Source organism: Labrus bergylta, chromosome 3, assembly GCF_963930695.1.
Source record: "Labrus bergylta chromosome 3, fLabBer1.1, whole genome shotgun sequence".
Taxonomy (NCBI): Eukaryota; Metazoa; Chordata; class Actinopteri; order Labriformes; family Labridae; genus Labrus; species Labrus bergylta.
The window spans coordinates 35,618,309-35,641,663 of NC_089197.1; the positions used below are offsets into that span (position 1 = coordinate 35,618,309).

At 44.4% G+C, this 23,355-nt stretch overlaps 1 protein-coding gene across 3 annotated transcripts in view; it reads right to left on the bottom strand.

The window, feature by feature from the left end:
• The window catches only part of crtc3 (CREB regulated transcription coactivator 3), a 40,093-nt gene that overhangs the window by 3,716 nt on the left and 13,022 nt on the right, over nucleotides 1-23,355 (bottom strand). For 2 of the 3 annotated variants that reach the window (XM_065953221.1, XM_065953220.1), the window contains exons 6-15: nucleotides 20,810-20,875; nucleotides 19,622-19,725; nucleotides 18,174-18,212; nucleotides 18,008-18,090; nucleotides 14,703-14,752; nucleotides 14,367-14,587; nucleotides 12,564-12,799; nucleotides 12,197-12,496; nucleotides 11,821-11,895; nucleotides 7,556-7,769 (exon numbers count right to left, since the gene is read on the bottom strand). In XM_065953221.1, coding sequence (XP_065809293.1) covers nucleotides 7,556-7,769; nucleotides 11,821-11,895; nucleotides 12,197-12,496; nucleotides 12,564-12,799; nucleotides 14,367-14,587; nucleotides 14,703-14,752; nucleotides 18,008-18,090; nucleotides 18,174-18,212; nucleotides 19,622-19,725; nucleotides 20,810-20,875 — 1,388 coding nt within the window. The remainder of the gene's footprint in view (nucleotides 1-7,555; nucleotides 7,770-11,820; nucleotides 11,896-12,196; nucleotides 12,497-12,563; nucleotides 12,800-14,366; nucleotides 14,588-14,702; nucleotides 14,753-18,007; nucleotides 18,091-18,173; nucleotides 18,213-19,621; nucleotides 19,726-20,809; nucleotides 20,876-23,355) is intronic. The other variant, XM_065953222.1, reaches the window with a different exon arrangement.

A 23,355-nucleotide genomic window follows, 5' to 3' on the forward strand; every position in this document is an offset into this window, starting at 1 on the left:
AGGGGACCAAGCACTGACCCTTGAGGTACCCCTGTGGATAAGCTGTGCGCTTTGGACACGTCTCCCTTCCACAACACTCTAAAGGATCGCCCAGAGAGGTGGGACACGAACCAGCAGAGGGCAGATCCTGAGATGCCAAGTTTAGAGAGTGTGGATAGGAGGATTTGATGGTTGACTGTGTCAAAGGCAGCAGACAGGTATAGCAGTAATAGAACTGAGGACTGACCCGCAGCTCTGGCAGCTCGTAGCGATTCTGTTACTGACAGTAGTGCAGTTTCAGTAGAGTGGCCCCGCTTAAAGCCTGACTGATTTGGGTCAAACAGATCGTTTCTGGACAGGAACTCAGAGACTTGAGGAACTTCCGGTTTGGTGAGCATGTGAGCACAGCGTAGTCTCCGTCCCCCGTAACTCAAACTTAAATTTACTCTTAAAAACCCTTTTTTGCCACACCTACAAAACGAAAGTACGAAACTGAGTAATAAACATCATTATTCTCGAAATGCTAAGGCAAGATGTCGAAATCTTCTAAACCGCAAAGGAAAGCCGAAGCAGAAGCCTCTGCCTCATGCAGACTTGTGTCTGACTAGCATAGCTAGCCTGCTAGAGGACCACAGAGCTAGTATCTCAGCTAGTATCTCGGCCGATATAAAGAAAACTTTTGCGGCTGTGGAATCTAGATTGGACAAAATGCAGACCACGGTAACAGAACACGGACAACGTCTCGAGTCTTTGGAAAACAATGCTGCGTATTCAAGCACTGGAAGAGAGGTGTGTAGCCTTGACAGATAGCAACGCTAGGCTAGCGGCAAAGGCTGCGGACTTGGAAAGCCACAGCCGCAGGAATAACATCCGAATCATCGGCCTCCCGGAGTCTATTGAGGGACCCAGGCCCACAAGCTTTTTCTCCGACCTCCTTGTTGAATTGTTTGGGGACGAGACCCTTCAATCTCCTCCCGAACTGGACCGTGCACACAGGGCACTCATCACTAAACCACAACCCACGTCGCGGCCGCAGCCTGTAATCATCCGTCTCCATCGTTACCAGACCAAGGACCTGATTATACGGGAGGCACGCAAGAAACGAGGTACACTTCAGTACCGTGGGTCCCCTGTCCAGATTTTTGAAAACTACGCTCCGGAGGTTGTTGAGGAACACGTTAAATATCGGGCGGTCATGGCCAAACTGTACAACCTCGCTCTTAGGCCGGCTCTGCTCTACCCAGCCCGCTTGCAGATAACATTGGATGGCGGGGTAAGGAAGAGGTTCTCATCCCCTGAGGAGGCTAACACTTTTGCGGCTAACTATCAACACACCCCGAGGCCCGATTAGCTGCACTGCTAGCTCGCTCGGAGTTTGAGCGCTAGCCACACTAGCCATGCTAACACGGTCTTTCATCAAACTATACCGACACGGCCAGGGTAAGACTCTTTGACAATTTGAAAATGCTTCAAGTGCACAATCCCTTTGGCTGTATCAGGATGTAAAGGACACTATGATGACACTCCAGGTCTGGGATGTTCTGATAGCCCCTTACACTTTACTGTTGGCCTGGAGGCTAACCGGCTAGCCATACCATCATCATGTACACTTAAAGTGCCGTGATGAGAGACAATATATTGTGGTAATCTGAGTTTGTTGTTTACTCGGACACTTTATGTTTGATTGTTGTCTTTGTTTTATCTCTCCACCTTTTTTGTTTATACTGTAGACGTCTATATCATTGATGCTCATAGGCTGGCACTTTATCTGAGGTGTCCATGGTTCTGAGGTGCTAAAGTTCACAATGTTTATGTGGCTACAATGTCTACAAATTGTATTTATAAATGAGGCCTTATATCTCATTCACACTTGGTGCTGAATAAGTCTATCATTCTGCAGTCTGGAGCCAGTTCTTATTTTTCTTATTGTATTTTTCTATTCAATGCAGTATAGCTCAGACTGTCTTAAGACCTCAATTTGATACTTGCAGACTGTTTATTTTTTGTACGGTGGTGGGCCAATATTTCATATTGTATTCAGAGGGTTACATATCTGATTTTTCTCTTTTACGAGTTATGGGATCTGAGATGAATCCCGAAGGAGTGAGGACGCAGAAAGGGAAGTACACATCTTTTGTTTTGGTTGATAAGGATTTGTTAAGGGACATGGGTAAAGTGGGTTGGGAGGGATGGGAGGATCGTTCTTTCTATGGGGAGGTTATTTGGGGAGGGAGAGTTGAAGCTGGAAGGGAGTGCCAGCTCTACGGGTGTGTAGGGAGGGGGACCTCTGTTAACCTATCATTTTTGTGATGTTTGTTTTATTCGTGTTAACTTTGTTGTTACTGTGCTATGTTGCTCAGGTACTCGCTGCTTTTCACTCTTTTGCTGCTCGCATCCTAGGATTGACCAGAAACTTTTGCTGACCTGTGCTGTGTCATGGCTAGTGTGACCAGTGGGGGGGCGGCTGGCGGACAGGCGGTGAGGATCGTCTCCTTAAATACTGGTGGGTTAAATGCTGCAGTGAAGCGAACTAAAATCATGACACATATCAAGAGCCTCAATGCCGACATAATGTTCCTTCAGGAGACACATTTACAAAACTCTGATCACCGGAAGTTGAGCAGGCAGTGGATTGGTCAGGTCTTTCACTCTAAATTTAATTTGAAAACAAGAGGCACAGCCATATTAATAAGGAAAAACGTACATTTCACTCCTACTAGCACAATCCTAGATTCAGACGGCCGTTACGTGATTATCTCCGGCATACTATACCAGAAGCCAGTTGTCCTGACGTCGGTCTATGCTCCAAACTGGGATGACCATAATTTTATGAAGTTGTTACTGTCCTCTATCCCGAACTTAAATTCCCATACTCTGATATTTGGGGGTGACATGAACTGTGTCATAGACCCAATATTAGACAGATCTAGCTCACGGCCGGCCCCACTCTTAAAAATGTCACAGACCATTTCGGCCTTTATGGATCAATATGGTTATGTTGATCCCTGGAGGTTTTCGCACCCCTCTACCAGACAATATTCCTTTTTCTCGCACGCTCACCGATCGTTCTCTCGGATAGACTATTTTTTGGTTGATAAAACACTTATTCCGTCAATTATTTCCACTAAATACTCTCCTATTACTCTGTCTGATCATTCTACTGTGATTCTGGACCTCCGCTTTGACCTCAGACCAAAGGAATTCAGAGTTTGGCGCCTAGATCCATTATTGCTGGCCGATGTAAACTTTTGCAAATGCGTTGCTGATTCGATTAGTTTTTTCTGCGAAACTAATGAGAATGATGAAACCTCCCCCTCATTATTGTGGGAAACCATGAAGGCTTTCATTAGAGGCAGAATTATCATGTACACGTCTCATGCGAACAAGCTGCGCAGGGCTCGCCAGAGGGAATTAGAAAAATCTATAGATAACCTTGATGTCTTACTGTCGACTTCCCAATCACCTGACTTGTACAAAGAAAGGCTAGGACTCCAAACGGAGCTTGACCTTCTTCTTACTACAGAAGCTGAACGTCTCCTCCTCCGCTCTCGTGGGTCTATGTACGAACATGGCGACAAGGCGGGTCGCCTTCTGGCCCACCAACTAAAGGCCAGATTGGCTTCCAACCAGATCACCCAGACACAAGACGAGTCAGGCTCTCTAACCTCTGACCCAGATGAGATAAACGACATATTTAGGTCATTTTATTCTAAGCTGTATACCTCTGAGTCCCCTAAGGATGAAAGTCAGTTACGTAATTTCTTTGATAAATTAATTTTACCAAAAGTTTCGCCTAATGCTAGTCGGACATTAGATGCCCCTTTAACACTCTCTGAAATCAAAGAGGCCATTTGCTCAATGCGCAGTGGCAAATCACCAGGCCCTGACGGGTATCCTGTGGAGTTTTTTAAACAGTTTTCTGACCTGCTTGCTCCACTCCTACTCAGAATGTTTAACCAATCATGCAAGCTTCTATATCTCTCATTCACAAGAAAGACAAGGACCCAGCAAGCTGTGCGTCCTATCGCCCAATTTCACTCTTTTTTTGTTGACGTTAAAATTCTAGCTAAGGTTCTAGCCCGTCGTCTGGAGGCTATTATGCCCACAGTAATCTCAGAAGATCAGACAGGATTCATAAAGGGGAGGCTTCTCTGCATCATTCACACCCCGTCCTCTTCTACTGAGCCTGAGGCTGTAATATCTCTCGATGCCGAGAAGGCCTTCGATAGGGTGGAGTGGCCTTATCTCTTTTTCACCTTGCAACGGTTCGGTTTTAGTGCCAGCTTCATCTCCTGGATTAAGCTACTCTACTCCTCCCCTTACGCATCTGTGTGTACAAACACACAGCGTTCAAGACCTTTTCCTCTTTTTCGCGGCACTAGGCAAGGCTGTCCGCTCTCTCCGCTGTTGTTCGCACTCGCTATTGAGCCATTATCAGTTGCTTTAAAGTCGGTTGGAGGGTTCGGGGGGATCAAAAAGGGGGGGGTTGAACATCGCGTCTCGCTTTATGCTGACGATCTCCTCCTTTATGTGTGTGACCCCCTGACAAGTATTCCGTCTATCCTTTCGCTCCTTTTGGAGTTATTTCTGGATATAAATTAATATTAATTAATAATTATCTAATTTTATCAGCTACTATTGGGCAGCCAATGTTCACAAAATTATACTTTGGTTTATCTCACCCCAGTGCAGCTGGTGCCGATTAGAGGCTGACTCCTGCTCCTCTTCTCTCCCATCTCTGGTGTGTGGCACCCTTCCCCTCTCTCCTTCTAGCTTCACGTCTAATACTGTGGTAATAGGCACACTTAAAATATGGTCACAAATTAGACGACACACGGCTCTCCCTCTCTAAAGTGACGCCCATCTGTAATAATCACCTTTTTATACCAGCTAGGATTGACCCACGATTTGCATCTTTGGAGAGGAATGGCCTGCGCTGTCTGGGTGACTTATACGTTAATGATGTTTTTGCCAGTTTCAACCACTTTTTTCGATATTTTCAGCTCCGTGATTTTGCTAGGACCCACTCACCGGCATTTCCTCATGTTCCAAACCCCAGTGTTATTGATTTGGCACTCAAGGCAAGAATCTTGCCCAAAGGTCAGGTTTCCTTCCTTTATGACCTCCTGTTCACAACTGACGAGTACGCGGTAAAAAAGGTCAAGGTTGATTGGGAAAGCGAATTACAAACCAACCTTTCTGAGGATTTCTGGGAAAAGGCGCTTGGGGCTGTTAATTCTTCTTCTAGCTGCGCTAGGCTGTCTCTTATCCAGTGCTCCACAGACTTCATTACAGCAATATAAACTCTCCAGAATATTTCTGGATACAACTGATGAAACTTGTGGTAGATGCTCTCAGGCTCCTTGCAACCTGACTCACATGTTTTGGTCCTGTTCTAAATTAGTTAATTATTAGAAATACTTCTTTAAGTCCATCTCCGACATTTTAGGTATAAACATCAATCCATCCCCACATATAGCTATTTTCGGTAGGTCTCCTGACGATCTTGCCACCTCGACCACTCAGGAGAATGTTATTGCTTTTGCCTCTTTAATTGCCCACAGGAAAATCCTTCTCTTATGGAAATCTTCACAACCTCCCTCCTTCAAAGCATGGCTGCACGATGTCTTATTTCTTATTTCTCACAGAAGTTGGAGAAATTAAATTCTCTCTTAGAGGGTGCTCTGATAGGTTTTACACTCACTGGAGACCTCTGCTTCAATATTTTGAGAAACTCTCACCTAACGAGGTATTGTAGTAGTACACCTTCGCCTGCCGATACTGATCCTGTCCTCGCGTGCCTGTCCAGGCCCCCCCCTCAGGGCAAACCTGTGCGTAATTAAATACCAAATTTTCTGTTCTGACCATACTTCTTTCTGTGCGCGGGTTCTTCAGCCACGTGGTGGCCTGGATGTGAGCAGCTGTTGTCTTTCCTTTTATTGATCAAGTTTGGATTTTTGCCATTTTCTCTCTGCTGACCTCAGCCCTGCTCTTTGCTCTCTTATGACTTCCATGGGCTAGGGTGGGTTTTGCGAGCAGGTTTGGACACCAGTGGGCAGAGCTTGTTCAGATATGAGGCTAGTGTGGAGCAGAGTGTGTCTGTAGCCTCGTCTGTAGAGAGTGCGGTAAAGACCTTTTGGGCAGGCATGGCAGCCATTACCTCGTTAGACAGCTGAGCTGGCTTGAGTGATCGCATGTTTTGGTGGTACGACACCATTTGTGAGTGTGCCTGAGGGAGTTCCGGCAAGGAGATTGTGAATTGAAAAAAGTGGTCTGATAGATGTAGAGGAGTGACAGTCAGGTTTGCTGTCGAGCAGTTCCGAGTCAGGATTAAATCAAGAGTGTTGCCAGTTTTGTGGGTAGGAGGAGTTGGGACCTGCGTGAGGTCAAATGAGGATAGGAGAGCAAGGAAGTCTGTAGCCTGGGCTTTATCAGTGTGTATATTCATGTCTCCCATTACAATCAGTGGTGTTCCATCATCAGGGATTTCTGAGAGTAGCATGTCCAGTTCCACAACAAAATCATTCAGATTACACCCTGGTGGGCGGTAAATGATAGCAATGTACATTTTAATAGGAGCAGTAACCAAGATTGTGTGATATTCAAATGAGGAGTTGTTGCTCAGTGGGTTCATTGAATTTCCAGGTATTAGAAATGAGGACACCTGTACCACCTCCACGTCCAACAGAGCAGGGTGTGTCAACAGAAAGAGCAGCTGGTGTGACTGTATTTTCTGGGCAGATCCAGGTTTCAGTAAGGGCAAGTGCCTGAATGTCTGACATTTTTGCAAGTGTTTGGATAAATTCAGTTTTATTCACAGCAGATTGACAGTTCCAGAGGCCAAAAGTAAATGAAGGGTGAGTAGAAGAGGCTTTCTTAAGCCGAGCCAAGTTGTTAAGATTTCGTTGTCTATGACAGATGTGTCTTTTCCTGTTACCATGAATGACAGAGATTTCTTTTTAGCACATGTTGCGTTTAGCAGATGACCAGAGAAAATAGGCAAAAGCAGTAGTCGTGTATGCCCGGGCTCTGTGGCCACGCTGAAGCGCTACCTTCCTAGTTTTCAGATCAGAGCTAGTTCTGCTGCAGTTTCGGATTCAGACTCTTTTAAACTTGGATTTTTGTGAAAATCCAGCCCCAGATTTTCAGCTTGCGAGGGTGTGACACGCGTCAACTGCCTCTCCTGTTGATGCTCAGAGAATGAAACTTAAGTGCTCAGTCCAAACAAAGCCTGACAACGACCCACTATCAATATCTACTCAAAGCAAGTTTCGATTCACCCACCTAGCTAGTTGACGTCTTCAATGTTGTCATAATGTGTGACCTTGTCAGCAGTTGTGTCTGAACAGCTTTAATTGAGGTTCTGTTGCCATGGTTACTCTTAAATTACACCCAGGCTGATGGACACAGTCTTGTTGAAGAACAGTGAAGAGAGAGTAAAAATGAGTTCTACTTCTTTTCTGCGAACATGACTGTAAAGGCTTAGAATTAATTATTTTCTTTGTTCTTTCTTTGTTTCCTCTATTGATAAATGAACAATCAAAGCACAGAGAGGGAACATTGTGGTCACACTGACCTGTGAGGATGATGTTGGGCAGTCCTCCACTGTAGTTGGAGTACAGCATGTTGGACCTCATGTTCTGGGGCTCCTGCAGGCTGCCATGGCTGCCCCCCAACTCCGACAGGGCGGCCTGGGAGTAAAAGAGCAGTGAGGAGGAGGATGGGGGGTTGAAGCCTGAACTCCCCGCTGACGAGCTCAACGAGTTCTCCAGCAGACTGAACTGGTCCAACTAGGTGACAGATGGTGGAGAGGAAACGGCCAATCAGAGAGAGGCTCTCTTTTATATATAAGAACCTCTTAGACCCGACACAGACGTTTAGAGATATACCCCACACAGACGTTCAGAGAACCTCTGAGACCACACACAGACGTTTAGAGATAGACCCCACACATACTTTTAGAGACAGACCCCAGACAGACGTTTAAAGAACCTCTTAGACCCCACACAGACATTTAGAGATAGACCGCACACAGACGTTTAGAGAACCTCTTACACCCCACATATACGTTTATAGATAGACCCCACACAGACGTTTAGAGAACCTCTTAGACCCCACACAGGCGTTTAGAGAACCTCTCATACCACACACAGACGTTTAGAGAACCTCTGAGACCCCACACATACATTTAGAGAATCTCTTAGACCGCACACAGACGTTTAGAGACAGACCCCACACAGACGTTTAGAGAACCTTAGACCCCACACAGGCGTTTAGAGAACCTCTCATACCACACACAGACGTTTAGAGAACCTCTGAGACCCCACACATACATTTAGAGAACCTCTTAGACCACACACATACGTTTAGAGAACCTCTGAGACCACACACAGACGTTTAGAGAACCTTTTAGACCCCACAGAGACGTTTAGAGATAGACCCCACACAGACTTTTAGAGATAGACCCCACACAGACGTTTAGAGAACCTCTGAGACCACACACAGACGTTTAGAGAACCTCTCAGACCCCACACAGATGTTTAGAGAACCTCTTAGACCCCACACAGACATTTAGAGAACCTCTTAGACCCCACACAGATGTTTAGAGAACCTCTCAGACACCAAACAGACGTTTAGAGAACCTCTGAGACCCCACACAGACGTTTAGAGAACCTCTTAGACCCCACACATATGTTTAGAGAACTTCTGAGACCACACACAGACATTTAGAGATAGACCCCACACAGACGTTTAGCGATAGACCCCACACAGACGTTTAGAGAACCTCTTAGACGTTTAGAGAACCTCTGAGACCACACACAGACGTTTAGAGTACCTCTGAGACCACACACAGACGTTTAGAGATAGACCCCACACAGACGTTTAGAGATAGACCCCACACAGACGTTTAGAGAACCTCTTAGACCACACACATACGTTTAGAGAACCTCTCACACCACACAGACGTTTAGAGATAGACCCCACACAGACGTTTAGAGAACCTCTTAGACCACACACATACGTTTAGAGAACCTCTCACACCACACACAGACGTTTAGAGAACCTCTCACACCAAACACAGACGTTTAGAGAACCTCTCAGACCCCACACAGATGTTTAGAGAACCTCTTAGACCCCACACAGACGTTTAGAGAACCTCTTAGACCACACACATACGTTTAGAGAACCTCTCACACCCCACACAGACGTTTAGAGAACCTCTTAGACCCCACACAGGCGTTTAGAGAACCTCTTATACCACACACAGACGTTTAGAGAACCTCTGAGACCCCACACATACATTTAGAGAATCTCTTAGACCGCACACAGACGTTTAGAGACAGACCCCACACAGACGTTTAGAGAACCTCTTAGACCACACACATACGTTTAGAGAACCTCTGAGACCACACACAGACGTTTAGAGAACCTTTTAGACCCCACAGAGACATTTAGAGATAGACCCCACACAGACTTTTAGAGATAGACCCCACACAGACGTTTAGAGAACCTCTTAGACCACACACATACGTTTAGAGAACCTCTCACACCACACAGACGTTTAGAGAACCTCTGAGACCCCACACAGACGTTTAGAGAACCTCTTAGACCCCACACATATGTTTAGAGAACTTCTGAGACCACACACAGACATTTAGAGATAGACCCCACACAGACGTTTAGCGATAGACCCCACACAGACGTTTAGAGAACCTCTTAGACGTTTAGAGAACCTCTGAGACCACACACAGACGTTTAGAGTACCTCTGAGACCACACACAGACGTTTAGAGATAGACCCCACACAGACGTTTAGAGATAGACCCCACACAGACGTTTAGAGAACCTCTTAGACCACACACATACGTTTAGAGAACCTCTCACACCACACAGACGTTTAGAGATAGACCCCACACAGACGTTTAGAGAACCTCTTAGACCACACACATACGTTTAGAGAACCTCTCACACCACACACAGACGTTTAGAGAACCTCTCACACCAAACACAGACGTTTAGAGAACCTCTCAGACCCCACACAGATGTTTAGAGAACCTCTTAGACCCCACACAGACGTTTAGAGAACCTCTTAGACCACACACATACGTTTAGAGAACCTCTCACACCCCACACAGACGTTTAGAGAACCTCTTAGACCCCACACAGGCGTTTAGAGAACCTCTTATACCACACACAGACGTTTAGAGAACCTCTGAGACCCCACACATACATTTAGAGAATCTCTTAGACCGCACACAGACGTTTAGAGACAGACCCCACACAGACGTTTAGAGAACCTCTTAGACCACACACATACGTTTAGAGAACCTCTGAGACCACACACAGACGTTTAGAGAACCTTTTAGACCCCACAGAGACATTTAGAGATAGACCCCACACAGACTTTTAGAGATAGACCCCACACAGACGTTTAGAGAACCTCTTAGACCACACACATACGTTTAGAGAACCTCTGAGACCACACACAGACATTTAGAGAACCTCTTAGACCCCACACAGATGTTTAGAGAACCTCTTAGACCCCACACAGACATTTAGAGAACCTCTTAGACCCCACACAGATGTTTAGAGAACCTCTCAGACACCACACAGACGTTTAGAGAACCTCTGAGACCCCACACAGACGTTTAGAGAACCTCTTAGACCACACACAGACGTTTAGAGATAGACCCCACACAGACGTTTAGAGATAGACCACACACATACGTTTAGAGAACCTCTTACACCACACACAGACGTTTAGAGAACCTCTCACACCAAACACAGACGTTTAGAGAACCTCTCAGACCCCACACAGATGTTTAGAGAACCTCTTATACCCCACACAGACGTTTAGAGAACCTCTTAGACCACACACATACGTTTAGAGAACCTCTCAGACCATACACAGACGTTTAGAGAATCTCTGTGTTAAAGAACCTCTGAAACCCCAAACAGACGTTTAGAGATAGACCCCACACAGACGTTTAGAGAACCTCTTAGACCCCACACAGACGTTTAGAGAACCTCTTAGACCCCAAACAGACGTTTAGAGATAGACCCCACACGGACGTTTAGAGAACCTCTGAGACCCCACACAAACGTTTAGAGATAGACCCCACACAGACTTTTAGAGAACCTCTGAGACCACACACAAACATTTAGAGAACCTCTGAGACCACACAAAGACGTTGAGAGAACCTCTTAGACCGCACACAGACGTTTAGAGAACCTCTTAAACCCGACACAGACGTTTAGAGAACATCTTAGACCCCACACAGACGTTGAGAGAACCTCTTAAACCCGACACAGACGTTTAGAGAACATCTTAGACCCCACACAGACGTTGCGAGAACCTCTTAGACCCCACACAGACGTTTAGAGAACCTCTTAGGCCGCACAAAGACGTTTAGAGATAGACCCCACACAGACATTTATAGAACCTCTTAGGCCGCACACAGACGTTTAGAGATAGACCCCACACGGACGTTTAGAGAACCTCTTAGACCCCACACAGACGTTTAGAGAACCTCTTAGACCGCACACAGACATTTAGAGATAGACCCCACACGGACGTTTAGAGAACCTCTTAGACCCCACACAGACGTTTATAGAACCTCTTAGGCCGCACACAGACGTTTAGAGATAGACCCCACACAGACGTTTAGAGAACCTTTGAGACCACACACAGACGTTTAGAGAACCTCTGAGACCGCACACAGACGTTTAGAGAAAGACCTCAAACAGACGTTTAGAGAACCTCTTACACCCCACACAGACGTTTAGAGATAGACCCCACACAGACGTTTATATATCAGTGTGTGTGTGCGTGTGTATGTACCTGGTAAGGGAGGGTCTTGCTGCGATTGGTGAACTGGGGGTCAATGAAGGCGTCGTTAAAGAGCGTCGACATGTTCTGTCAGAAGAAAAAAAAGAAGATTGAAATAAAAAGCAGTTAATAACTTGAAATGTTTAAAGAATAATACAACATAAAATACTACATAATTCAATAACTTAACACCCGATGATGAAAATCAACTTTGACATTAAAATCAGTACATAAGTACAAAAGTTCACTAATAAACTTCAAACATGAAACATTTAACACCTTTACAGGTATTACAGACAGGTAAATACACACCTGAGACTTTGATCTCTCACTGCAGGTAGACAGAGACAATTCACACACACACTGACACACACTTAATGTTTCTCACTTGGCCTGTGTTGAAGTCCAGCGATCCACTCTGGAGGGGGGAAACAGGTTTGTGTTGTTGATGTTGTTGTCGATGTTGCTGCTGTTGTTGTTGATGTAGCTGTTGTTGTTGTTGATGTTGTTGATGTTGTTCTTGTTGTTGTTGATGTTGCTGCTGTTGTTGCTGATGTTGTTGCTGATGTTGCTGCTGCTGTTGGTGCTGGTGTTGTCGGCTCTGGTCAATGGCATGCTGGGACTGTTGGTAAAGTGGGTAGGGTGGTGGCGGCTCCCTCAGCATATTGCAAGTATCCAGAGCAACTCCCTGCACAGACAGAAGGAAGTTAAGGATTTCAAGTCTTTAAGTGTCATTAAATTAAAAGGGACAGTACCTGTGTGATGGGGGACAGAGCAGGAGACATGGTGGGGGACAGCTGCTTGGACAGTCCTCTACGCTGGTCGTTGCCAGGCGACAGAGTGAGGGGGCTTATTGGAGCTGGACGCCTTCGGGGGGAGTTGTTGGACAGTCGTAGAGAAGAGTTGATGGAAGGATTACTCAGAGACGACTGCAGCTGACAGGTGTTCAGAGACGCCTGAATGGATGGATTACTGAGAGACAAGGACAGACCTGCAGGGACAGAAAGGACTTTATTCTATACAATTAATAATAATCAGTAAATTAATAGATGGATTATTGTCATGCATGAATGGAGAACAGACTCAGTAAACAATAAAGATGAACATATATCTTTGAATATAACTTTCTTCATACAACATACAGCTTTATCAGATTATTTATCAAATTTCTCTAATTGTTCCCTCTGACCGATGATGAAGTCTCTAAGATTATGCTAGACTCGCAGCGATAGCTGACGATGTTTTTGATGACGATATATTCATTTTAATTACTTTTAAAAAGTGCTCTGCCTCTGGTCACTTCCTGTCAGTACCTGTGCTCTGCCTCTGGTCACTTCCTGTCAGCACCTGTGCTCTGCCTCTGGTCACTTCCTGTCAACACCTGTGCTCTGCCTCTGGTCATTTCCTGTCAGCACCTGTACTCTGCCTCTGGTCACTTCCTGTCAGCACCTGTGCTCTGCCTCTGGTCATTTCCTGTCAGCACCTGTGCTCTGCCTCTGGTCACTTCCCGTCAGCACCTGTGCTCTGCCCCTGGACATTTCCTGTCAGCACCTGGACTCTGCCTCTGGTCATTTCCTGTCAGCACCTGTGCTCTGCCTCTGGTCACTTCCTGTCAGCACCTGTGCTCTGCCTCTGGTCATTTCCTGTCAGCACCTGTACTCTGCCTCTGGACATTTCCTGTCAGAACCTGTACTCTGCCTCTGGTCACTTCCTGTCAGCACCTGTACTCTGCCTCTGGACATTTCCTGTCAGCACCTGTGCTCTGCCTCTGGTCACTTCCCGTCAGCACCTGTGCTCTGCCTCTGGACATTTCCTGTCAGAACCTGTACTCTGCCTCTGGTCACTTCCTGTACTCTGCCTCTGGTCACTTCCTGTCAGCACCTGTGCTCTGCCTCTGGTCACTTCCTGTCAGCACCTGTGTGTCCAATCGGACGAAAAATTGTTTGTTTGCACTTCCTGATGGTGTTTTCTCTAGATCCTTGCATGTGTAAGTTCCTCGCTTTGGATAAAAATGTTTGATATGAATTGTAGAATTGTAAACCAACCAACCAATCAGATCGGACCTTAATGATGAGCAAAACCCTCCAAATGTCACATTACGAGCTTCAAATAAAACTAAAAATATTTTATATCAATAATAATGAGAACGAGCTGTTTGATTGAATTAAGATGATAAATAATTATTTGAATTAAACAGCTCTAAAGGCTTTCTTTTTTTTTTAGCTTTTTAATTTGAATCTGAAACACTACTACTACTACTACTACTACTACAATAAAACAAACGTTTCATGATATTTACTTTAAAGTTATATTATTATAACTTTTAAAAACAATTTTGCCTTCATTGGATAGGACGGTTGAAGAGAGACAGGAAACTTTGGGAGGAGAGAGAGGGGGACATGCAGCAAAGGGCCGAGGCCGGATCCAAACCCTAACACAAATGTAGCCTCTGTTCATGGGCAGCACGTTATAACCACTAGGCTATCCAGCGCCCCTACATGATATCCATTTGTTTTTGACTCCAATATTCAAAAACACACACACGTCGCTCTGCCCACCCTGTGTGTTGCTGATGCCCAGGTGCATCATAGCGGCCGGCAGGTTTCCAGTGCTGCTACCCCCACTCAGGTTAGGGAACCCTGCGTGGTCCTCGGGGTCGAGCGGCGTAGAGAGTGGGGAGGGGAAGTGAAGATTTGTGAGGTCAGGCAGAGAGCCGCCTGAGTTCAACAAACCCTGAAAGTGAGAAAAACCGGGGCTCTGATCTGGAGACGAATATACACTGAAGAGAGAAAAACATGAAACAAATAAATACATTGAAGTATTAAATACAACTGAAAAGAGAATCCGTTATTAGAGGTCGTTAGACGTCTTAATGACATTTTCCTCACACTTACCTGATCCCAGGCACTTCACAGGATTTAGGCCTGGAGGCCAGAGACTGGACCTGAGACACAAACAGAAATCATTACTTTTTATTACATTGAAAAAATAACACTTATTATTTTCTGAACATGGTTTTAAACTAGTTGACGTCACAGCGACCTGAAATCATCCGAGGTTTCTTTAAGTGGAGGGAAAATGTGTCTGCTCATGGAGGAGAAAAAACATTTATCAAGGTTTAGTTTCTGCTCTGACTCTGATGCTGAAAACATTTTTATTTCTCAGTTAAAAAACCTGAACACACTCAGGGCGCTGGTGTCCTAGTGGTTGTCTATCTCTGCTTTCCTGTCTCTCAAATAAAGGTTTAAAAAATCCCTGAATAAAAAATAAATAAAAACCTAAACACAAAAAAATGTAGACGAGACAAAGCTAAAGAATCAGAAGATGGAGAAGGTTGTGAATAATAAGAATCAGATGAATGTTTTGTGTCTCAGCAGTTAAATCTGTCTGTCTTTCTTTCTTCTTATGACTTCTTTCTTCTGCTTCATATCTAAACATCATGTCTTAAAGCACCAATGTGTAACTTTTCCACTTTCAAAAAGTCGATCTAATAGGACTATAACCTCCAACAGGGAGAATAGAGTCTCTCTCATGTCCACAGAGCGCCCCGCTCGCCTGTTTTCAGCACTATGTAACTTTTTCAGCGGGTCGAGGTAGTGGTGGGCGATATAACAATCTTAGATCGTGAAGGACTTTAACGTGCTTACGATCTGCCAAAGCAGGGAGATCGTAGAATCAGGCTCATGTGTTTATTCTATCATGCTGCAGTTTATGCTCCGACACAGACGTGTCTCCCCCTCCCCTTTTGCTCCACAGTGGTGAAACCGAAAACTAAACTTAAAAGTAAAGTCCGCAAAAACAACTCCATCCCGGTTATATGCAACTGTTCTGATATTTTTCCAAACCGACACGGCGTGATCAACAGTTAACTTATCTGCATAGTTTGCATAGTTAAGTTTACATCTCAGATAGCGACACAAGAAACCGTTTAACGAGCCGGAGAGACGTTAACAGTCTGCAGAGAGTCAGACAGAGAGGAGCTCAGACAGACAGTGATGAGAGATATAACCCCGGTGTTTAAAATGTTGCTGTCGGTGTTTTCTGCTCTCTCTCAGTTTTTAAAAGTTACTATCAAGCTTCTCCACCCGAAGCTCACCTGTTGTGATTACGGAATTTATAGGGATTACACTAAACGACGTTACAAAGCAGCAGTCAGGTGAAAGTGAGTAACCATGGTGACTGTCTGTCTGTCAATCAACAATGTCCCGCCCTCTCTATGAATAAAACTCTTCTGTCAGTAAAACTTACTTTGATCATGTGTCGCAGAATGAACACATTCTGTATTATGTTTGATTATATGTAAACAAAACTAAAGTTAGTCCAATGATGTCATAAAAAACAACAAAGACTGCAGAGCCTGTATGAAGCTACAGCTGTAGGAACTCTGCAGGGCTAAATAGAACAGAAACACTTGAAGTCTACATGTTTTTAAATGAATGCATCACTGCATGAAAATGTTCCTGATGAACATAAAAAGAGGACACATAACTAAATCACAATTTCAGTGGTGAGGAAAACCTTCAAATTGTGCATAAATATTGATCAAATCGAGGGAAAGACGTTTCTGTTGCTAAAGATGTTCTGGGTGAGACCTCCAGACCTCCTTCAAAGATGTTTTTCAAATACACTGCTCAAAAAAAATAAAGGGAACACTTAAACAACACAATGTAACTCCAAGTCAATCACACTTCTGTGAAATCAAACTGTCCACTTAGGAAGCAACACTGATTGACAATCAATTTCACATGCTGTTGTGCAAATGGAATAGACAACAGGTGGAAATTATAGGCAATTAGCAAGACACCCCCAATAAAGGAGTGGTTCTGCAGGTGGTGACCACAGACCACTTCTCAGTTCCTATGCTTTCTGGCTGATGTTTTGGTCACTTTTGAATGCTGGCGGTGCTTTCACTCTAGTGGTAGCATGAGACGGAGTCTACAACCCACACAAGTGGCTCAGGTAGTGCAGCTCATCCAGGATGGCACATCAATGCGAGCTGTGGTGTCTGTCAGCGTAGTGTCCAGAGCATGGAGGCGCTACCAGGAGACAGGCCAGTACATCAGGAGACGTGGAGGAGGCCGTAGGAGGGCAACAACCCAGCAGCAGGACCGCTACCTCCGCCTTTGTGCAAGGAGGAACAGGAGGAGCACTGCCAGAGCCCTGCAAAATGACCTCCAGCAGGCCACAAATGTGCATGTGTCTGCTCAAACGGTCAGAAACAGACTCCATGAGGGTGGTATGAGGGCCCGACGTCCACAGGTGGGGGTTGTGCTTACAGCCCAACACCGTGCAGGACGTTTGGCATTTGCCAGAGAACACCAAGATTGGCAAATTCGCCACTGGCGCCCTGTCTGGAGACGCCGTGGAGAACGTTCTGCTGCCTGCAACATCCTCCAGCATGACCGGTTTGGCAGTGGGTCAGTAATGGTGTGGGGTGGCATTTCTTTGGGGGGCCACACAGCCCTCCATGTGCTCACCAGAGGTAGCCTGACTGCCATTAGGTACCGAGATGAGATCCTCAGACCCCTAGTGAAACCATATGCTGGTGCGATTGGCCCTGGGTTCCTCCTAATGCAAGACAATGCTAGACCTCATGTGGCTGGAGTGTGTCAGCAGTTCCTGCAAGACGAAGGCATTGATGCTATGGACTGGCCCGCCTATTCCCCAGACCTGAATCCAATTGAGCACATCTGGGACATCATGTCTCGCTCCATCCACCAGCGCCACGTTGCACCACAGACTGTCCAGGAGTTGGCGGATGCTTTAGTCCAGGTCTGGGAGGAGATACCTCAGGAGACCATCCGCCACCTCATCAGGAGCATGCCCAGGCGTTGTAGGGAGGTCATACAGGCACGTGGAGGCCACACACACTACTGAGCCTCATTTTAACTTGTTTTAAGGACATTACATCAAAGTTGGATCAGCCTGTAGTGTGTTTTTCCACTTTAATTTTGAGTGTGACTCCAAATCCAGACCTCCATGGGTTAATAAATTTGATTTCCATTGATAATTTTTGTGTGATTTTGTTGTCAGCACATTCAACTATGTAAAGAACAAAGTATTTAATAAGAATATTTCATTCATTCAGATCTAGGATGTGTTGCAAAGTGCACCAAATCTAATTCCTCTATAAGGTTGATTTAACACAAAGAGATTAAAACAAACTGATGTCAGATAGAAAAGGAGCCAGGTGTCTCACCTTCTTGGCCTCCCACAGCTGCATTGGAAGAGGTTTGACTCCCATCAGACTCTCCTCATTAGCGAGGGGGGGGAAGGAAAAGACTGAGCAGAGACCAGAGGGACACTTTAATAATTACATAAACACGTGTTCATTCAATGTCAATGGAAATGTATATTAAACTCACTGTTTCCAGAGCCGTCCACCTCCGCCTCGTTCACACTTGCTGTTTGTCACCCGCACAGACACACACAGAAAGAGTAACAAAGGAAAGGAAATATTAATCAGCTGTTTTTCTGTCACAATGAAACGTCACATGGTGTCCATGGCTCCACACCTTATTCAGGTCCTTTTACCTGATCAGGTTATTCAAACTGATTTCTTATTAATGATTGTTATAACTGTTAACAGCTCAAGGGCACTTTGGCAGTGCTCTGGAAGTGTCCAGGCACCTCTCCAGCTACCAGACCAACTTACAGATTATGGTCCACATTGGGACTTGAACCAGCGACCCTCCGGTTCCCAACTCACCAGCACCACGTCATGGTGTCACCACATGGTGGTGCTGGTGTCTCCACATGGTGGTGCTGGTGTCACCACATGGTGGTGCTGGTGTCACCTCATGCTGGTGCTGGTGCTGGTGTCTCCACATGGTGGTGCTGGTGTCACCTCATGGTGGTGCTGGTGTTTCCACATGGTGGTGCTGGTGTCACCTCATGGTGGTTCTGGTGCTGGTGTCACCTCATGGTGGTGCTGGTGCTGGTGTCACCTCATGGTGGTGCTGGTGTCACCACATGCTGGAACTGGTGTCTCCACATGGTGGTGGTGCTGGTGTCTCCACATGGTGGTGCTGGTGTCACCTCATGGTGGTGGTGCTGGTGTCTCCACATGCTGGTGCTGGTGTCTCCACATGGTGGTGGTGCTGGTGTCTCCACATGGTGGTGCTGGTGTCACCTCATGGTGGTGGTGCTGGTGTCTCCACATGGTGGTGCTGGTGTCTCCACATGGTGGTGCTGGTGTCACCTCATGGTGGTGCTGGTGTCACCACATGGTGGTGCTGGTGTCACCATGTTGTCTGTGATTACTGGTGCATTGTGGTAACAGCTGGGTCACTTTGAGTTCACTTAAATACAGATATTTATGAAATACTAATAATAATAGTAGTTCAGGATTTAAACTTGACACTGATTTTCTGTATTTCGGATTGTTATGGTTTCAAACTTAAACTTTCAGGTAAGCCACTGCTGAGCGGGTTTAACATGCTATCAAAAAACAAACAGCAGCCGCAGATCCAAAGTCAACTTAAACATTTATTAACAGAAAACTTTCAGCAGAAACTAAACTTGACAAAATAAACAACTCAGATCGCTATCACGCCTAAGCTGCAGTTGAAAAACTGTTCCACTTTTCACCTCCCACACTCACCCCAGGTGTCCTTAATCACCTTCAATGACGCCGCCGCAGCTCGGCTCCACAGAGGGAGGAATAAGACACAAATACCCCCAAACCAAAATAAGACAGAATAAACAATAACATAAAGAAATCATTCTAATTCATTACTGTTAGGCTCTATTTCTAAACAAGAAATAATCCAGATTCCTATCCCAACATGGATATGATGTGTGCATCTCTCACCGTTGCGTTGGGGAGGGGCTCTGCTCATCTGCTGATTCATACCAAACGGGTCCTGAGGGTTTGGATTCATAACACTTGTATGAAGAGCCGAGTCCGAGTTTGTTCTGAGGAGAGGGGGAGAGGGTTAGAGAGCTGTTCACTTGTTAAAAATGTTCCTGTATTTACTGTAAATACTTATTTCATGCACTTTCACTGCCGATGATCATTTTTTGGATTTGGAAAATCTTTATTGTCCCCTAGGGACATTTTGACGTTGTGACTTTAAAGAAGTTTTTTTTTTTTTTTTTAGGCACTGTAGTAAACGTTCGACCCGCTTATTACAGTACAGTCTGTGAGTCTGTATTACCTTATGACAGAAATCTATGCATTTCCTGTTATTTCTGACCATTTTATAAATAATAATATCATTATGCTTAAGTTACTGAAATACAAATTAAATCTGGTAAAGAATTTTGTTTTATTTTAACAGTGAAACATGGGAGGAGTGGGATTTTGAGGGAGAGGGGAGGTCACATCCTGCCAGTGCATTTCACCCTCTTCGCTGCTTTACAAATAAAGATTGATTGATTTAAAATTAGGTCATTTTTGATGATCCTAAAGTAAAAACCTGGAAAAGAGACTGTCACATTTATAGATTATAAATCATTAAAATGATTGACTCTGAAGTTAGGGGCGATTAATAAAGATGTGTTTTTAAACAAGCGTCATTTTTTAGTGAGTTGTCATAAATCTTATTCTAGTAAAATCATGTCTTTATTTAGTTTTATACGAGAACATTTTCACAAAAGGAAAACAAAAATGTATTCTGTCTTAAAATAAATTCAGATCTGCTCATGAGCTTTAAACTCAAACTTGATAAACAATAAAATAAGAAAACGTTCCTTTATATTTTTTGTTTTATCCTCAAATCTTTGAAAATACAAACATCTGGAGGAGGATGTAGGAGGCTGAAAGTTAGAAAATGTGAATCAGGAGCCTTCAGTCCTGTGTCTGGTTAGTCAGAGAAGAAATGAAAGAAAATAAAGATCATATAATTAACGACAGACTGAAATTTGTTTCCTCTAAAAGAAAGAGAACCGAGATGTTAAACATCAGATTTAAAAGACAGAAACAAGAAAAAGTGTTAGTGTCCGTGTGAGCGGGTGATGAACAGCTGAAAACAGAGAGAACGACAGATGTCAAAGTCACCTGTTAAGTTGTGAAATTAATCTAAACCCAGCAGGCCGTTTGTCCTCCGTCCACGCCTGCTGCTCCCTTTAAACAAAGACAGACACCTTTATAACCCCCAAAGATGATCAAATATATGTTATAAACACAATAAGCCAGTGTTTATAACCCCTAAAGATGATCAAATATATATTATAAATACAATAAGTCTGTGTTTATAACCCCCAAAGATGATCAAGTATATGTTATAAATACAATAAGTCTGTTTATAACCTCTAAAGATAAATGGACTTGAGCTTATATAGCGCTTTTCTAGTCTTCCGACTACTCAAAGTGCTTTTACACCCCCTGTCACACTCACCCATTCATAACCTTTCACACGCTGATGGTAGTAATCGCTATGTAATATCATCAGAAGTAACTAATCCCATTCATACACCACCACTGAAGCAGAGGGAGCAATTCAGGGTAAAGTGTCTTGCCCAAGGACACACCAGACATGTTTCAGCTGGGGATAGAAACCTCGACCTTCCGGTTGAGAGGCGACAACTCTACCAATTGAGCCACAGCCGCCCCATGATGATCAAATGTATGTTATAAATACAATAAGTCAGTGTTTATAACCTCTAAAGATGATCAAATATATGTTATAAATACAATAAGTCAGTGTTTATAACCTCTAAAGATGATCAAATATATGTTATAAATACAATAAGTCAGTGTTTATAACCTCTAAAGATGATTAAATATATGTTATAAATACAATAAGTCAGTGTTTATAACCTCTAAAGATGATCAAATGTATGTTATAAATACAATAAGTCTGTGTTTATAACCCTATAAAGGTGATCAAATATGTTATAAATACAATAAGTCAGTGTTTATAACCCCTAAAGATGATCAAATATATGTATAAATTAAGTAAATAATATCAGCCTCTCAACCTGTCCAGATATTAAAGAATGAATTCCATTCATCAAAATAAATTTTTAAAAACAATGAAAATAGTTTTCAATGAGAAACTTTTAAAGATATTCAAACATATTATGAAAATAAAGAGATAGACAAGTTTATCAGCAGCTCTGTGGGAGAAACAGAAACGACTTAAAGTGAGGAGTCCGAGAATCTTCAACAAAATTTATTTATTAGAGTTTATGTCATGGAACACAACACATACTTTACCCAGAAAATACAAAAACAATCCAGAGAGATTCAATTCATTCATCTGGTCGTCATCTGCTTACTCAACAGTTTTTAAACAGTAAACTGTTGACAAATAAAATAATTGGACTCACTAACAAACAAACATGTCTTCACTGTGAACTGTTAAAAACATGACTTAGATATTTTTAATTATATTAACCTGGTTATAAATAAATTATCGTGGTGGAGGGGTTTGGGTGTTCCTGTGAAACTGGCTGTTTGCCCCGGGTAACCCAAGGTATATCGGTCACAGAGGAGGGTCCAGAAAAAAAGAGTTAAAAAACTTCCATGAATGTTTGAAAAGAGTACAAGGGGAACACCGAAACCTCCCAGGAAGTGGGAGACCAGGGCATCCCTCTGGAGCCAGACCTGATGGCCAGTTCTCCTCCATGGGGCCTGGTCGGGATCAACCCAAGAAACAACATGGAGCCACTACGCTGTGGGCCTTGTACTCACAAGCCCCTGGCTGAGCGACGCTATATTGCTATATTGGGGTTTTCCAAGGTGAAAAAGAGGGTTTACTGAATGCAAGTGGCAGGGAATAAGGCTCTGAATTAAAAGACTTGTTTGTGCTTAAGCACAGAATGGCAGTTTGGAGTATGCACCCTTGGAGTCTCTAGAGGCGGTCCTGGAAGGGGTTCTACCTGGGGACTCCATAGTGATGCTGGGGGACTTCAACCCTAATGTGGGAAGTGATGGATAAACTTGGACTAAGGTGATGAAGGGGAGGCAGAGTCTGTCAATCCAGGGGAACCTTATCTGTATTTTTGGAAGAAGTTGCTGAGGTAGGGAGTTTGCTCATCCAATTGACGTGTTTTTGTGAACATGGAGGAGGCTTCTGATGGTGTCCCTCCTAAGGTCATGTGAAGGGTCACCGCGGAAATATGGGGTCCTAGGGCCTTTGCTGCGAGCCATCCAGTCCCTATATGAACGAAGTGAGAGCAGAGTCTGCATCTTCAGCACAAAGCCAGACACTTTCCTGCCGTGTTGGTCTCCAGCAGGGCTGAGTCACTGATTCTGTTCCTGATGGTCAGGATCTCAAGGCAGGAGGGTTTCCGGTTTTTGGGGCTTCAGAAATTCATCTTTGCTTTTTGTAGATGATTATATTCCGTTAGCTTTTTTAGACTGGGTCTCCAGCAGGCATTTGGGTGATTTACAGGCGAGTGCAAAGTGGTTATGATGATTCTCTGTTAGGAAACGGTTAATTTCTCCTGCTGGTTGGAGTGTGAGTCCCTGAGATGGCAGATTGGGGCAGCAGAAATGTGGGAGTTGTGCTGTGGCCGTCGTAGTGTTGAGGGAGGCGAGCAGAAAGGTAAAGCATACCATTAATCAGTGGATCTTCGTTCCAACCCTCACCTGTGGTC